This window comes from Centropristis striata, chromosome 1 (genome assembly GCF_030273125.1).
Source record: "Centropristis striata isolate RG_2023a ecotype Rhode Island chromosome 1, C.striata_1.0, whole genome shotgun sequence".
NCBI classification, from domain to species: Eukaryota; Metazoa; Chordata; class Actinopteri; order Perciformes; family Serranidae; genus Centropristis; species Centropristis striata.
In genome coordinates, this window is record NC_081517.1 from 3,143,299 (window position 1) to 3,161,867 (window position 18,569).

The following is an 18,569-nucleotide window of genomic DNA, read 5'->3' on the forward strand; positions in this document are numbered from 1 at the left end:
GCTGGAGAGCAATGATGTCACTGAGATCTTGATCGGATCAGGGTTAGTATGTGTGTGTGTGTGTGTGTGTGTGTGTGTGCACGCGCGCATCTAGAATCCGCTAAAATGCAGAGCCAATGTGGGTCAGTGATGGTGCACAGCCATGGAACCTGCCAAACAGCCAGTAATGTGGGCCAAACTCCCAGGGGCATCTCTTATCCTGTAGTATCTCTCTCCCTCTGCTTCTCATTCATTCTCTGTTGGCAGTTCCCCAGAGGAAACACTAACTCTTTACAGACATCCATCCTCAAGTGAAACTCATACTACACCAAGAGACAATATCAAACAATCATTTACAGCCAGATTGGGCAACTTCTACTAGTGTGCTTTTTAAAAAAATTTTTTTAATTTCATGCCATTTGCATTATATTTACATCTTGTAACCAATAGTGTTTCTATGTTTACTGTAAAATGCTTTTTATGACTTGGAAGTTAAATTTTTTTTGTTTTTCTGACAAGCTGGAGAATCATGGAACAAACCTGGTCTCACAGAAATCTGTGAAATAGCCACGGATTTCGCTACAATGCAAGTCATATATTTTTTCCTATTGGTTTGTTCCAAGTCACGTGACTTTCAAGGTTCCGGCGGTCAAAACAAAAAACATGGCGGACAGTTCTCTCATTTTTAGTGAAAAAATTAATATTTTGACTTTGTTTCTGCATAAAAATGGATTTTGATCACATTTCTAGCGAGAAATATATGTTTTATTTTCTAAATATTCACTCAGTGAATGTACATAATCACCTTGTATGTTGGAGTAGCCACGGGATATGACTGTCATTAACTTGCATTGTTGTCAGTTTCACGGAAATTTGAGCGATTCCGTGGCTATTCTACGGATTTCTGTGAGACCATGTTGCATGGAACACATGGAACAGTGCTTCTTAATAAGGAAACAAAAAAAAGTAACCATATTTTGTTAAAGTTACAGGAAAAAAAACATTGTCCGATTACCGACACATTTAGTAAATATTGGAATATTAGCAGCATAATAATTTTAAAATGCATTTCGAAATAAAGAATGAAAAAACCATTGTGCACATGCAAACATGTTGCAACACTTATGGAGGCTTCTTGAGGGTGTGAGTGAAACCATTTGCCAATTCATTATCATGTCAGTGAAAATAATCCTATCACTAGGTGAAAATCTGACCATTATTTTGTATTTAAAGCATAGAAAGGGTACAACATGACATTACAGTGCAACTTAGGCCTTCAAGTGGTGAAAATTCAAGGACTTAACATCTAATTCAAAGAAACATTTACAGGAAAGACCAACCGCCATCGTAAGCAACGCAGAAATCCAGTTAGCTAAAGCTAAAGCTAACCTAGCTAGCGTTGACAGGTTAGCTAAATTAGCTAGTTGGAGTTGGCTAAGTTAGTCTTTAGATTAAACACTACATATTTTAAATACTTAAATTTTCCCGTAATGCTTTGTTGTTTAACTTCATTACAACGCCCGCAAATGTAATAATGTCTACAAACAGAATAAACCGCAAACGTAATAAAAATCTGCAGCTTTTAATGCAATAATCCCACAAACATAATAAATTTTCCACAAATGTAATAACTATTACGTTTGCAGGGACTTACTATGTTTGTGGGGGAGTGAAAATCTTCAACTTTCAATATTGTAACAACTTCCAACAAATGTAATAACGCAATGAATAATGGTCGTTGTTGTTGTTTGTTTGCCACACACACTACTAATACTGACCGTGATGTGCAGACTCAGACTCCTCCCACGCAAGCAGCATTGTCATTCATTTTAAGTTCACAAAATTATTTTGTGTTTAAACAGATTTACTTCTCTGCATAAGCAAAATGCTTCTTGCTAACGAGGAGCATTAGCAAGGACCATTTTTCATTGCATTATTACATTTGTGGGAAGTTATTACAATATTGGAAGTTGAAGATTTTGGGGGTTTTGCATTAAAAGCTGCATTTTTTTTAAATTACATTTGTTGTTTATTACATTTGTGAAAATTATTACATTTGCAGGCGTTACACTTCATTGTAGTTTTTTTTTTCTTGCAATTTTTTGCAGATAAAATAAACTGTCTGATACTCACAGTTCTTGTCTCAGTCGTCTGATCTTGGCCTTAGAGTCAGCCAGCTCCACCGCCAGGTGTTGTTGAGTCCCCGTCTGGTGTTGCATGCTGGGAGAGTAGCTGCCGGACTGCGGGCTGGAGGGACTATTGAGCAAGCTGATCACACCTTCCTTTTCCTGCATTAGATCTGCAATAGTCTGAAAATAGGACCGGTAGCAGATTTAGCATATGACTTAATACACTGTTAAAAATATCTGTAGATTTCATGGTGAAAAACTGTTAAACCATGACAGTAAAAGACCGTAAAATGATAAATGGGTTAATTCAGTTTCAGTAACAATGCAGCCAAAACAGTATTTTTTCCTTTTTTGGGGGGGAAAAATACATTACTTCACTGTAAAATACACTGGCACAGTGAATATAAAAAATATGCTAACATATTTACAAGCCATCACTGTAATTTTTAGCATCTATTTTTTGTAAAAATACATTTTCACACTGTTAAATGTACGAAACACAGAAATATACTGTAATATTTAATGGTAAAATCTTTAATCTATGCAGCATTTATAAAATATTTTCTTGTCAATCATATCTGCCATATGACAAACAGCGTTTCTTTTGATGGAAAAACGTTTTATTTTTTACCGTAAAATATGGAATAAAATGGCAATCTTAAATATGAAATCAACAGTGCTAATATCATTTTACCGTAATATTAGAAAAAGTTGCACCGAATTTATTACGGTAAAGTTCTGGCAACCACAGCTGCCGGTATTTTACCGTAAAAACAACAGTTTTTTTTACAGTGTACCCAAATTTAGTAGACGTGTTGATTGAACCAACTGCTGCTATTTTAATTTCTTAGTATGCACACTTTGTAGCTACTTTATACCCACGTTACCACTTCATGTACAAAATATGTTTCCTACACACGTTCAGGAGAAAAACAGGAAGTTAATATGTGTCTCTTAAACAGTCAGAACGAAATTGGAGAAGGTTAGGTGCTCCATACATGGTTCTCTTGCAAAGTTTGATAAAACTTGGGGTCCGTTTTTTGCACATGTTGAGGGATTGATTTTTACGGCTATTCCTGAGTCGCCACCCTGATTGTCTACTAGTTGTGAGTTTTTCTTGTGTGATTTTGTAGCATGCTGGGAATGTTTTTTATTTATCTCTGCTTAAGTGAACATATTATTAGACTTTTATTTAGCAGTGGGTGACCTATTTGTGTTTTTGTTTTGTTCTGTGTATTTGTTGTTCGCTTCCATTTTTATTTATTTTATTTTATTATTTTATATTTATTTTATGTATTATTTTTATTATTATTATTTTACTTGTTACACTTGACACTGTTTTGACTCTCGTAATGTCATCTCTTGATTTTGTTATGTCACTGAAAAATCAATAAACAAATGTTTAAAAAAAACAAAAAAAAAACAGTCAGAACAAATGATGAAATGTTAACTCTACCTCTAGATGGGTGTCCCTCTGGTCCAGGACATGTCGGAGGTGCGTGGCCATGTTCCTGGCGATGGCCTCCAGCTCATCTGGCTGCACCTCACTGGACTCCAACCACTGCAGGTCCAGCACGTTCTCCTGACTGTGGGTCAACTGGTAAACATGAGAAGGGACAGTCAGGGCAGCAGATAGAATATATTGTAAAGTGTATTATGTAAGTGTATTATGTAAATGTATTGAAAGTTTCATTTCAGCAGAAAAGAATAATATTAGCAGCTTCTACGGCTGCCAAGAAAACCATTATGAAGAACTGGTTTGAACCTGTCACAAATTTCAAGAGAACCTGGCTTTTATTGTTTTTTGATGTCTGTCTTCTTGAGAGGTCAATAGCCAGGATTAATAATGCTACACCTGAAACCATAATCGAAAAGCTATTGCTGTGGTCCAAGGGTTACTTTGAACTTAATTAACGTTTCATATGATTCTCTTTTTATCCTGGAATCTGTGTACATTACCAGTCTCTTTATATTTCTGTTTGGGCTAAATTTATGTTGTTTTTTTGTGGGTTTTTTTTGGTCGTTTGTTTGTCTGTCTGTTTTCGCCGTGTGGCCGTGTGTACTGGTGTATCGTTGTTTTCATTTTTGTTGTTTTGTGGTTATCCTTTATATTATTCTTTGTATGTTATTTGTGTGTACATTGTCTAATTTGTAAATATGTTTCTGAGTCTTTGTTGTCTAGAATTGTGTTTTAGTGTTTTGTTTTCATATTGTGGCTCCTAATAAGTAATCCACTGTTCTTTTCTTTGTTTATTCGTTAATAAAAATAATTATTGTAAAAGAATATCAAGTGGCACAGAGATCCTTAGGATGACTTGTTTCCTTTCCCGTTAAATCCTTACTACCTCCAGGAATTTGTGTTTTTATAATTTTGGTATTTCTCATAATATATTTAGCAAAGGAAAACATCTGATGGCTGTAAAAAAAACTACTGCATCTACAGTATTCTTTATTTGTCCCAGATACCAGCAGGGCTATACCCAAACTGATTTCCTGTATGAAACAGCTGTGGCATTTCAAAGTCACATACCTCCTGAATATGTGCAGCTATGGCAGCTTTCGTGTCAAAGTCAAGCGTCTGGATCCTCTCAATGTACTCCTCCTTTTTCTCACACTAAAAATAAAAATGTAAACAGGTTTAGATCTCCACAGCCCTTACAGTCTGTTTCAGGTTTTCTGCACAGAAATCATCAGATAGTCAGGTTTTACCTGGACGGCACATCCTAACAGCAGCAGCAAAAGCTTTTTCATTTCCTCCAGACTTTGTTCTGTGGGGGGAAAAAAGTTCATTATCTGACACAGAATTTATCAGATTGAGGGCTGCTGGCATGGATTTAAGTTGAATAGATTGCTGGCTGGTGAATTTGGGTCACCACTTGCCAAAGCCTTACCATCACAAGGCAGTGTGGTTATCAGACTGATAGAGTGCAATTGAATTAAAACTGTATCAGATAGATCCGCTGGAAATACTTTAACCATTTCCAGTTTTGTGTAACAGTTTTCATTGCTGGGAAGTTCTTATGGGGGGAAAGTGGTATCAGACTTTCATAGTTCACTCTTTAAAAACAAAGATTATCACGCATTCTGCTTTGTCATCATTTTCTAAAGGCAATTTACAATTATATCATTGCTAGTTAGGGGTACAAACAGTGGCGCTCACTGGTCAAGCCCTTATTTCATTTTCTTATTTTTCTTTGCTTAACCCTTTGATGCACAATATGGGTCTAAAGTGACCCGACTGAGTTTTTATTTTTCTATATCTTTGCAATAAATTAATTTCATCATTTAATATTCCAGGTTTTCCTAAATCAACTTGTTATTGATCATCAAACATCCTAATTTTTTGTTTTCATTTCTTACTTTTTGAATAAAAACCCTTTCTGTTTTTACTACGCTTCTCATGCACAATATGGGTCAAAAACTTCATTATGGGGTATTGTGTGAAAGGAAAAATGAATTTAATCAATTTTGGAATAAGGCTGAAACATAACAAAATGTCGAAAAAATGAAGCGCTGTAAATACCTTCCAGATGCACTGTATGTGTGACAAATTGATACATAAACATGTTAAATATAGTAAATATATGAGTGTTGAAAGTAACTATTTGAAACAAATTACTATTATTATAGTATAAGTCATTTAATTTTGTGTAGTGTTGTGTATTAGAAGGGTTGTCCATATGTTGTGCATCAAAGGGTTAAAGTGTTCATGCTGCAAAACCAAAAGACCATAAGTCAGCAAATTGGCAGGTGAAATTCCACCCATCTCTCAGGTTCATAAAATTAAACTCATTTACTTCAATGTGGCACTGTAATAATCACTGTAATATTAAGTTTACTTTTTCGCAATTGTCTCGAAAAGAAGAAAACAGATGATAATCTTTGATCGTCTTCTTTAAAAATGTCACATTTTCAATTTATTCTCAACAGAAACTGTTGGGCCAGTCGCCCCAAAACTGTATCAGGATCAACTATGGACTTGACTGATATATAGCTATCAAGGAGATTTCAACTTTGGCAATATGATTATGTTAAATACACGCTTAGTTTACTCTTAGATCTTTAATTTCGACCAGTTTAGCAATGACCCTCTGTCTACATACAACATATGTCCTAATCTGAGGTAAATTAAAGGAAACCGATGCAGTGCTTATTGATGTTTATTGATGCTCTGCTTGTATCAGCAAACAGTCTAATCAGGTTTCCAACAACATACTGACTTAGCAGCTCTGATAGAGAGGGCAGATGAGGAATAAAAGAGCGTACCACAGTAAGGAGTCCTGCCAAGCAGCAACACGTTTGGCAAAGGAATCATGATTAATTGTCTCAGATTATCCTGCAGAACAGAGAAACAGAGAGGGACGAGAAAAAAGGAAGATAAGAACATTTTAACGCCAGAATGAAACAAGGACAGAATACAACACTTTTTGTAGTCCGGCCAAAGTGCTTGAATGGACGGGGAGGTGTGTATGTACAGCACATAGCAGCTGCCTAAACACATGTATAGAAACACAGCCAACAAATGGAAGAGCGCTCTGAATGGGTGGCTGACAGAGCCAGTTTCCCTGGCGCAGTGGTGTCAGGCTAAAAGTAACTTGTGTTTGTGTGTGTGTGTGTGCAACATGGTCTCACAGAAATCTGTGAAATAGCCACGGATTTCGCTTAACTCAAAATCTGTGGAATAGCCACGGAATCGCTCAAATTTCCGTGAAACTGACACGGATTTCGCTACAATGCAAGTTAATGACAGTCATATTTTTCTGGCGAGATCTTCACCACAAAGTGATTATGTACATTCACTGAGTGAATATTTAGAAAATAAAACATATATTTCTCGCTAGAAATGTGATCAAAATCCATTTTTATGCAGAAACAAAGTCAAAATATGATTTTTTTTCACTAAAAATGAGAGAACTGTCCGCCATGTTTTTTGTTCTGACCGCCGGAACCTTGAAAGTCACGTGACTTGGAACAAAGCTATAGGAAAAAATATCAATGGGATGGCCACGGGATATGACTGTCTTGCATTGTGGCGAAATCCGTGTCAGTTTTCACGGAAATTTGAGCGATTCCGTGGCTATTCCACGGATTTTGAGTTAAGCGAAATCCGTGGCTATTTCATGGATTTCTGTGAGACCAGGTTCGCGTGTGTGTGTGTGTGTGTGTGTGTGTGTGTGTGTGTGTGTACTGTAATAGTGATTGCTAATAGCTCCTAATGAGGAAAATTGACCATGTAAAGTTCAGGAAACTATTAGTAATTCCCATATGCAAGGAAAGCTACAGTTGACTGACATTGAGTCCTTGATGTAATACAGTCCACCCTGCAGCAACAGTCACATTTTCCAGTGACTGCTACTGTGACCCTTCAAGGAAAGTTCAGCTGACTGGCCATAAATCCTCCATCAACTGCTCATTTCCCAGCTTGTTTGGCTTGTGTGTAAAATGTGTTATTTTGGAGCAAGTCTCCAGTCTTTTGAGGTAAAGGAGGAAAAGTCTGATGTGGAAACTTGTGTTGAGGAGAGTGATGAGGATGACATTATAAAAATGTTGGAGTTTCAGGGCCTTGCAATAGATTGAAAGACAAATGTGAATTTGTGAAAGCTGCAACACGTACCAATGCGTTCATGCATTTAGACAAGCACAATCACAATCAGCATGGCTCCAGGATAGCAATGTCGATTTGTTGCTCCAACACTTTGGTCAAGACTGAAATATCCCCAAAACTGTTGGATTGTTTGCTATATTTTTTTGTATACAAATCAAATCAAATCAAATCAAATCAAAATTACTTTATTTATCCCAGAGGGGAAATTCAGTTAGTCTGGTAACTCTGGAAGAATGAGACAGTCTGATGGCTGTAGAAGCAAAGGATGTTTTGTTTCTGAAATATCTTAACAACTATTGGATGAAATATATGAAGTTATTTTGTTATTTTCTCAAAAACTTTGCAAAACATCAAACCTCAACTGTACTTTGGGTTTAGTGGTAGTTAACGTAGCCATTTTGCGCCACAAAAAAATCACTCAAAACACAATTTCCTGGCCCTTTTCATCTGGAAAAAATATATTCCTACTGATAGTTGAGTAAACCTTAATTTTTGATAATTTGTTACGCTTAGACTGTTCAAGACATTCATTTCAATGGGTCGTTGGTTCAATGCTACAATGTTGCCTACAGGCAACATTCAGACAAGAAACCGGTTAAAAAAGTTCCTTTTATAATGTTTTTCAATTTAAAACGTTATGTATTGTACCCTGTTGAAGCTACTGAATCTTTTACACATGTTTATTGAATAAATTATGTTAAAATTAATTTTAAAAACTTTCTTTTTCACTTGTGCATCGTTATGGTACAATGTCGCCTACGGGCAACAAGGCACATAAACTTACAAGAAAAAAAAAATTATAAAATGTATTCAAATTATGTTTATTTAGTCTATTTTAAGACAAAAAACACTCCTGGCATCATAATGCTTACCATAAAGGGATAACATGGCAAACATAACACCTGAAAAACAGCAGCGTGTTAGCATTGTCATTGCTAACATGTTAGCATGTAGCTCAAAGTTCCATTGTGTCTCTAAGAACAGCTCAATAGAACATGCCTGTAGAGACTTCTGTGTTATTTTCCAACCAACTGACCTAACAACATAAAAATAACCAAAACTAGACCAGCATGGATGGATTTCACATGACAGCAGTTAAAAGATGCAAGAGCTGCCCTACATCTACTTTTAGTAGAGTGTACTTGATTAATATTTTTTTTTTAATATGAGCAAAAGTATAAATATAAAGCTGCAGTCTGTCATAGGAATTAGGGCTGGGCAATATGTCGATATAAAAAAAGATATTGATATATTTTTAAATGTGATATGGAATTAGACCATATCACATGTATCGATATAGTTCCCAATTTTTTTTCTTTCTTTGTATATAAATGCTTCCCTTACTAGGATTTGCCATATTTAGTTATTTTGTAATGTTCGTTATTCTTTTCTGATATAAATATATTTATTTCAGAAAAAGATTGGCCTATTTTTGTATTTAAGATATTTTTTTTTTAAATGTGCATTTTATGGTGTTGTTATACAGTATTTATGTTCACTTAAATAAATGGTTTCAATAAATCTACTTGTGACGTGTCATATTTGGCTTTGACTTTAACTGAACATTTGCTATCACTTTGCAATAAAAAAATATTGGGATATTTATCGTATATCGATATTCAGCCTAAATATATCCGGATATGACTTTTGGTTCATATCGCCCAGCCCTAATAGGGATAATTGGATCCTGATGTTTTTCCTTTATGTTAGGTCCCGGATCTTCTTAAAACTCTCTCGTTGGCTTTTAACACCACGTAGAGTGTTGATTTTATGTTGATTTTATGATTTTTTGTTTTTATTGTATTCATGCATATTTTATTTTGTGCAGGCAGTACATTTTACATTTTATTTATTTTTATCCCATTTTTAATTTATTTTATCTTATTGCATCTTACTGATCTATTGTTTACTACATCTCTTTGTATTGTGTTATGTATTTATTGTTTGTGCAGCACTTTGGAGACCTTGTGTTTGCTAAAATTGTGCTATATAAATAAAGTGGATTGGATTGGATTGGATAGAGAGCTGTGTTGAGTAAAATCAGACTGACTAGATGTAACCAAACTGTTTAGATATGATGATTTCATATATACTATTAATAACAAAACATATATAACCCCATCATTCCTTTACACTGCTTAAGTGAAGAACTTGATCTTCATGTCCTCTGTGAAATTACTTTCCTTGTGATCTTAATAGATCTTAGCAGAAGAAAGCTTAGCTTGAATTGTACTTAATCACTTTGACACAGACAGAAAATCCAAGATTCACCATCAGTAGTGTCTGCTGGTGAATCTTGTGACTTCATGTGTCCCTCTAAAGCTCTTTCTGTCTGTCTGTCCGACTCGTCCTGCAGCTTTACTGTGGCTCTCTGCTGCGCTCTAACCTCGCTCTTGTGCTGATTACACAGATGTGTACATGGCTGATATTTAGGCCATGCATCTTAAGAAGAACTAGTTGATCTACTGGGACACAAGTGCTACCAACTACACTGTAAAAAATGTTTGTAGAAATAACAGTAAAACACTGTCAATTTGCATCAGAAATAGGTCGTAAAATTAAACATTGTACATCACCGTAGCAGATACTTTTAATTACTGTCAATCAAAGAATAGTAAAAAAACTTTAAATTCTACCGCCATAAACTGTAGAAAACACACAGTTTTGCTGTAAAAATATAAATTTTTCATGTAAAGTTAATGGAGAAATACCACGATGACACAATTATCCTAAAAGTAATGGGATTATTCAGTATAAATTAAAGTTTTTGCTGATATTTACATTTACATACGCTCACTGTATTTTTTACGGTGATGTTCTGGCAACCACAGCTGCCAGTATTTTACCGTAAATTAAACAGATTTTTTTTTTATAGTGTATGTGGTTTGCGCATGTGTGAGCTGATGTGTGCGTGATGGATGATGCAAAAATTGAGTCAGAATTGAAAAATCTGACTCGTATGTTCAGATATCATAATCCCATGCAGAGAGAGAGATGTAGAGCTTAGCAGCCTGCAGCTTGGATACATTATCCAACATATTATATGGATGACAAGCACAGTGAGGGAACATCCAAAACTCACCAGATAATACGTCTTGATTTGCTGGACGAGGACATTCAGGTTCTGGATCCTCTGATTTGGATCCCTGCTCACTTTGTTTGCACCCTGAGGTGTAGCTGAGGGATTTCTGAAGGGATGCAACACAAAGGCATTTTACTTGACATTTCTGCTATTCACAAACAAACAAATGGTTGTCAGTGGAGGGGTGTGAGAGGAAGCTGCAAGCTGGTTAAGTCTTGGCTCAGGGATCCCCATGAAAACATGTATGAGGTCTCTATTCATTCCTAACTTTAGCCCGTGTGACGTCATTCCTTTCAGCCAACAAACTGCACTGTTTCAGAGCCAAACGGGGTGGCATTAGACTTCCCAACCAAAGGAAACTCTTTAGCTGGATTCTTGGGCTGTTGGCACGGGTCTAATGTAGTCTGGGGTGGAACTGTCATACATTATAGCTAAAATGCTATCAATCAAGAACCTTTGTGGAGTTATATAGGTCAGACAGGAGAGGGTGCTAACAAAGTGATGGACTAAAGAAAGAGACTTTCAATCATGATTTTGGCCCCCAACGACTAATAATCAACATAAAATAATTATTGTGCTACATTCTGTTTTGCAGTGATGCCCTTGCTGTGTCTTGTGCATTGACTGTATAAATAGATCTTGAGTTATAAATCCCTCGGGCCTCAGCCTTTCATTTACAGAGGTGGACTTTTGCCCGTTTTAACTGGGTTACTGACTGGAATATATTGAATACTGTTCCCCAAAAATGTTGAATACATGCGTCAGAGTTTTCAGTAGGTTGTGGCAGTGCACTGCAACATATTTGACCTAATTAATTTTGGTTTTAAGAAAAGATAATAAATAAAAGATATTCCTTTATTGAGCCCCCATGGGGGAAATTCAGGTGTTGCAGCAGCACAAGTACAGAGTAAAGATAGATTAAGGTAATAAAAATAGAATAATAAAAATTAAATAGAATAAAGATAAAAAAAATATATAAATAGTATAAAATAAACAAACAAACAAACAACTAAGACCAAACTAAAAAACTAGTAGTGCAAACATGTTAAAGTAGCAGTGAATTGAAGAACATATGTGCAATGAGCTAATTAAATACATTTTATTCTATAAATTTGTAAAACGTCGTTTTTACTAGGTTTTAGAAGTGCAGTTACAACATAGTTGACCTTATTTAATTTATTTTTTATACAATGAATTTAAATGTATGTATTTTTTGGTTTCTGTCATATTTTTGTCTGCTGTGTAATTTTATTTGTATTGTTCCTATTTTTAATATCTGTCTCCCATGGACCCTGAGTCTTGAATAAAAATTTGATTGATTGAAATGCATATGGTATTTTATGATATTTATGTTTTTAAAATGTATTTATTTTTTACAGTTTGATTATATTTAATGTTTAAGAAAACCCACTCAACTACTTACATACAGTCTTAAAAAATATGTTTTTTAAAAAAATACATGATGTTTCCAAATTCAAGGAGTAATCATGTTAAAAAACTGTGACCTCAATATTGACCAAACAAATTGTGATTATGATTTTTGCCATAATTACATCACTGCTGCTGCTGCTGTGGTGTTTGTCCTGTTTCTGTTGCTCCTCCCTCCCTTCCATCTGTGTCCCAGTGCCACTAAACACCAGCAACAAGGCCCTAATCCCAGAGGGTCTCCCAATCCAGGAGATTATCCCGCCTCTTCCCCTCCCCTCGGCGCAGCATTGTTTTGCATTTAGAGCTGGTTATTGTGACCCTGGGGGATAAGTGGGATGAATGGATACTGTAGACTTGGGGTGGCTAGACAGCATTATCCACAAGTTGATTGGGTCATCAGTTTTTTACGCTTTCTTTGCAACTCTTCAATTTCAGTTTTTCCACCAATGTCTGAAGGGTGATTTTAACAGCCTAAAGCCAGCTAAAGGCAGCTCTCAGCTGTTTTTTTTTTTTTTTTTTACCACATTGTAAACTACAAAAGACCAATCAGTTAGTGTTCATTTAGGGTGAGGGTAATTCCCTCAGAACATAAGGCATCCAAATCATAATCTCTTAAGTAGCGTCTTGACAGTATTTATGATGTCCCTCATATGATGTTCCTTCCTTCTGCAATAAGACTATACAATTCATCTACCTCTGCCAGAACCAACATTACTGAAATGCACTAAATCTACGCACTAAATCTAAGCACGACACTTTGCTATGTTATTATTATTATTATTATTATTATTATTATTATTATTATTATTATTATATATACTGTTGCTGACATTACTATTATTATTACTATATACTGTAATATACTACTATTATTATTATACCGGCCTTATTTATTATTATTTGTACTATTATTATTATTATTATTATTATTATTATTATTATTATATATTTATATTTATATATTATATATCATATTATTTTATTTATCATTATTTATAATTATTTTAATTATTTATAATTATTTTATTTTACTTTCTATTGTTACTATTTATTTATTATTACATATTATATACTACATACTGTACTATTATTACAATTATATACCGTCTAGTCACTATAGCATCTATCTATCTATCTATCTATCTATCTATCTATCTATCTATCTATCTATCTATCTATCTATCTGTCTCATTTCTTGACAGATCTGCTCCTTTTAGTGATTTTCTTTTAGGCGATGTCCCTCAGTGTCTGTAACTTTCATGCTAATTCTAACATTTTTTAAAGAAACCTAACCTGTAAGTAATGAGGAAGTTGCATTTAAAGACTGCTGCAGACTACAAAGATCCCCTTTATTACTGCAGAGTGACAAAGCCAGTAGTGTTGGTGCCTGGAGAAGAATGTTAGCAGATGCTGGATACTGTATCAGTAGCTGCTATAGATTGCACAAGGGGAGAGGAAACCTAATTAGGATGATTTTGACAATGTAGGCGACTTAATTATTAGCATCAAAATCAAGTCTATGATAGACAACAGCTTCAAACACAGGCTACTAACCATTTTGATAATCCAGATTAGAAATGTGGCAAATTAAATAGAACAATGCTGTGGCATGAAGTGACTTACATTTGTGTCATTATGTCATTCAAAAAGACTCCATCCAGTAATACAGAAAAGTCCAAATGCATGCTGTCATCATGTGGCATGAATGTCTTCACCTAAAAAAAACACAAAACAGAATATCGTCACCCTGTTAAAATAATCGCCTAACTCATTTTTTAAAGTTTTGCAGGAAACACAAAAAACTTCACCAAAAGTGTAACATATGACATTTATTGATCATTTCGCTCAAAAAGGATGTAACAAAGGATGGCTGTTGGCATAGTAATAACACTGTGTGTGAATTATGTAACTTAAGAGAAATAAATGACTTAGGCAATTTTTTAACATGCCTTTGTGACTTAAGCAAGATATGGTAACACTTTATTTTGAAGGTGTCTACATAAGAGTCACACAAGCCTGTCAGAAACATGACATGACAAGTATCATGAGCATTAATGTTACTTTAAAGTGTCATTAATGTTCATGACACATCCCATGTCATGTTTATGACACATTCATGTCACTATTATGTAGACACCTTCAAAATAAAGTGTTACCAATATTAGTGTCAACAATAAAACACTGATAAACTAAACTGATAACTGAACTATCTCCCTCTAGCTCTTCTTTGCTGGGTTCTTATCTGATGCCTATTAATGTGGCAAATTGTCAAAGAAGTGATGATCTTAAAGGGGTAAAATCACATGATCTGATCAACTGAGGATGTAGATTTTACCATAGGTGGCAATGAGGAGATGATTTAGACAAAAAATGATTTCGGGGATTATTTTAACAGTGTGACGATATAGAGAATGACAGGTTGATAGCACACTCAGTGTCTGGCAGGAAATCAGAGTCTTCTGCATTACTTACCCAAGTGACAAGTGGGCTCAGCATGAACTGATCCAGACAGGGCAGAAAAACTCCACTCTCCATCGTTACCAAGCTTGTGGGTGATAAATCTCAGCAGAATATCCCAGTTGTGTCAATCAGGATAAGACTGGTAGCAACCCAGTTACAGCAACATTTCCCTCAGAAGTGACGCTGTCTTGCACAAGTGCAGCATCCAAAAATCGTCCCATCCATCTTATTTAAACTAGTCGAGAATGTCGTCCCCGCCACTGCGGCTTAGATTGCTACATCCACGACAGTTTACACGTCGCCGAGTCGGTGTTCAAGCAAAGTCCTATCCGCATTTTGTCCCGCAACACTACACACACTCACACACTCACACACACACACTAACATCCTCCTTGGTCCTCTGCTGCAAAGGCATCTGCCGTCAGACCCCCCTACCCCTCCTCCTGCTCTGCTCAGCCTCCCAGCTCGCCACACACAGAGTTAACTCTGATGTAGGAGTCAATTATACTAAATATTTAACAGCTAAAAGTGACAGTTTAGCCACAAACTCAATTTTAAAACCGCTTAAGTCGAGATGCTAAAGGATAAAATGTTGCCTCCCCTTGGGATACATGTGCTACTTTGTAGCCACTGCAGCAGCAGACGTTCTAATATCTGAAATATCTTCGCCTTTAATCTGTCACCATGACAACTAGGCCCCCCCCCCCTCCGTTCCCTATTAGCGGCTTTTTTTTCACACGAAAACAAAGCAACACTGCTGCTAACAGCGTTAGCCACTTAGCTACTGACCGTATTTAGGATTCACCAGAGGTGGAAAGTAACTAAGTACATTTACTCAAGTACTGTACTTAAGTACAATTTTGAGGTACTTGTACTTTACTTGAGTATTTCCATTTTATGTAACTTTATACTTCTACTGTGATTAGAAAAAAAGTGATTAGACTTTAAAAAAAAAAAAAAAAAAAAAATATATATATATATATATATATATATATATATTATAACAGTATATTAAGTAATTAAATGAGCCCTCTCTGTAAAAAATAAAACACTGCTTGCATAAAAGCATTAATACAAATAATGTAATAATATATTTAGAATATATAATACAATCTGAGTGGGTCCATTCTGTATTAAGAGTGATTTTACTTTTGATACTTTAAGTACATTTTGATGCTGATACTTTTGTACTTTTACTTCAGTAAGTTCTCACTCCAGAAATTAAAAAAAATAATTTCAACAAAATCACAGTTGCGGAAAGTAACTAAGTACATTTACTCAAGTACTGTACTTAAGTACAATTTTGAGGTACTTGTACTTTACTTGAGTATTTCCATTTTATGTAACTTTATACTTCTACTCCACTACATTTTGAGGCAAATATTGTACTTTTTACTCCACTACATTTAGCTGACAGCTTGAGTTACTTTTCACGTCCAGATTTAACATAAAAAAATATGATCAATTTAAAGACTTTTTACAAATCAAATATTATAACAGTAAATAGATAGATTACTTTATTCATCACCGAAGGGAAATTCGGTTGTCACAGCAGTCCGGTATATTAAGTTATTAAATGAGCCCTGTCTTTTCAAAATGAAAACACTTCTTACATAAATGCATCAATGCAAATAATGTTATAGTATATTTAGAATATATCAAACAATCTGAGTGGGTTCATTCTGCATAACGAGTACTTTTACTTTTGATACTTTAAGTACGTTTTGATGCTGAGACTTTTGTACTTTTACTTCAGAAAGGTTTGAATGCAGGACTTTTACTTGTAGTGGAGTCATTTCACAGAGTAGTATTAGTACTTTTACTTAAGTAAAGGATCTGAATACTTCTTCCACCTCTGGGATTCACAAAGGTGTTCTTAGGATAAAACTTAAGAAAAAAAAAGGATTTTCTTAAGAATGTTCTTAAATGCTATTCACCTTTTTTTTTCTTAACCCTCCTGCTATGTTCATTTCTCAGAAACAGCAATCATGTTCATGGGTCAATTTGACCCGGGTGCATGTTTAAATATCCAAAAGTGTCAGAAACTTAGAAAATCCCAATAAACATTGTTTATATTTTAATTATAACTCCATTACTAACCTTTCCAATCAATATTTAGTGCAAGGGTGTTCTTTACCTCTCACAGATCATGGTTCATTGAGGATAATTCACTTGTTTTTCATAAAAAAAGCATGGTAATACTTTTTTTAATGCACATTGGAAAGACACATATACTATACAATGGTTTAACATGACATTGATTAAAAAAAAATACATTTTTTATTTATTTATTTTCATGAAGAAATACTTTTAACTATTTTTTTTCTAGATTTTTAAACTTCGAAATGGGTCAGTTTGACCCAAAACATAACAGGAGGGTTAAGAATTGTCGTATGTCTTAGGAACTTCTTAGTTTTCTCACTTAGGACGTTCTTAGATTTTAAACTTAAGATCACTAGATCATTAATTAAGTAGTATCAAATAAAACAACTGCCTCAACTACTTGAACTAACTAGAATAACAGAATAACTAGAAAAATGCCAGAATAAGCTTTATGTAATATATTCACACAAAAAAACTACTCTGACCAACTTCAATGAATAAGATTTGTGAACACATTGTCTAAACTTAATATTAAAGAAATCAAATTAATGTCATACAAATTTGTTCAAGTAAAAGTTGTGAAGAAATATGAGAAGAAATCTAAGAACTTTGCTTTCAAGAATCTAATTTGTTCTCAAGTTCTATTTTAGGAAGAAAAAATAAGAAGAAAGTTAAGAAGAAAACCAAAGAAAAGATAATAATTTCTTCTTGAATACCAAATCTTCTTAAATTTTGTCTTAAGAGCAAAATTAAGAAAAACATTTTTTTTCTTAAGAATGCCTTGTGAATCCGGCCCCAGGTAACTATAAAGAGCCGTAACAAAATTAGGATATGCAACCATACGCAATAACAACTTCTGGTGAAGTTCTGAATGTGTGTTTTTTTAATATATAATTCAAAGTTTTTATTATATTTTCATTGTTACAACATACAAACGAACATCAAACTAAACAGACAGGATGGAGGTCATAAAAATACAATAATAATAGTAAATAAATAAATAAATAACCAAAATAAAAAATAAAATAAATACAAAATCTGAAAATAAATTAACTAAAAATAAGAGCAAGCAAGTGAGTAGGCAAGGCATGCATGAATGTTTTTTTAATCAAATTACAAGTGATTTAAATTTAAATGCATATTCCACCAGATAAACAAACATAAATAAAGCTTCCTTCATACAGTTAGCCTTAATTAATTTCCAAGTAAATTACTTCAACATGGTCATTTATAATGTAGCCTAATATGATATTACACACAATATTTGGTTCAGCTCAGGGATCCTATTTAGGACTAAAACAATGATGAACTAAATTTAAAGGACCTACTTTTTTTCCAGACAGACAGTCCTGAATGTGATGAGGCTGAATATAAAGCCTCCAAACTCATCATGCCAAAGTTTTGCTGCCAAAGCAGCAGCCTGTGATGGTGGTATGGCGCCTCCTTGTGGCGAGGGGAGACACTACAGCTGAATAGGGTTAAAAAATAAAAAAAACCCTGAAAGATATCACCATTTAACCCTCTATGGCAGTAGTTCTCAACCTTTTTGAGTCACGACCCCCAAATTAACATGCATGTTGTCAGCGACCCCCGCTCACTGAACACAATCTCACACGCACAGTTCAGATCATCCAAAAAAAGAAACAAAATGACCAAAAAAAGGAAACAAAATGACCAGAAAAGACACAAAATGACCAAAAAAAGGAAACAAAATGACCAAAAAAAGGCACAAAATGATCAGAAAAGACAAAAAATGACCAAAAAAAGGAAATAAAATGACCAA

General features: G+C 34.6%; 1 protein-coding gene across 1 annotated transcript in view; it reads right to left on the minus strand.

Annotated features, from left to right (window-relative positions):
* LOC131968501 (girdin-like) overlaps nucleotides 1-15,364 on the minus strand; it is a 44,486-nt gene extending 29,122 nt beyond the window's left edge. Inside the window, exons 1-8 of the mRNA XM_059329417.1 lie at nucleotides 14,696-15,364; nucleotides 13,847-13,938; nucleotides 10,796-10,901; nucleotides 6,375-6,444; nucleotides 4,818-4,876; nucleotides 4,639-4,722; nucleotides 3,565-3,705; nucleotides 2,113-2,288 (exon numbers count right to left, since the gene is read on the minus strand). Coding sequence (XP_059185400.1) covers nucleotides 2,113-2,288; nucleotides 3,565-3,705; nucleotides 4,639-4,722; nucleotides 4,818-4,876; nucleotides 6,375-6,444; nucleotides 10,796-10,901; nucleotides 13,847-13,938; nucleotides 14,696-14,758 — 791 coding nt within the window. The 5' untranslated portion in view covers nucleotides 14,759-15,364. The remainder of the gene's footprint in view (nucleotides 1-2,112; nucleotides 2,289-3,564; nucleotides 3,706-4,638; nucleotides 4,723-4,817; nucleotides 4,877-6,374; nucleotides 6,445-10,795; nucleotides 10,902-13,846; nucleotides 13,939-14,695) is intronic.
* Between the last annotated feature and the right edge of the window lie 3,205 nt (nucleotides 15,365-18,569).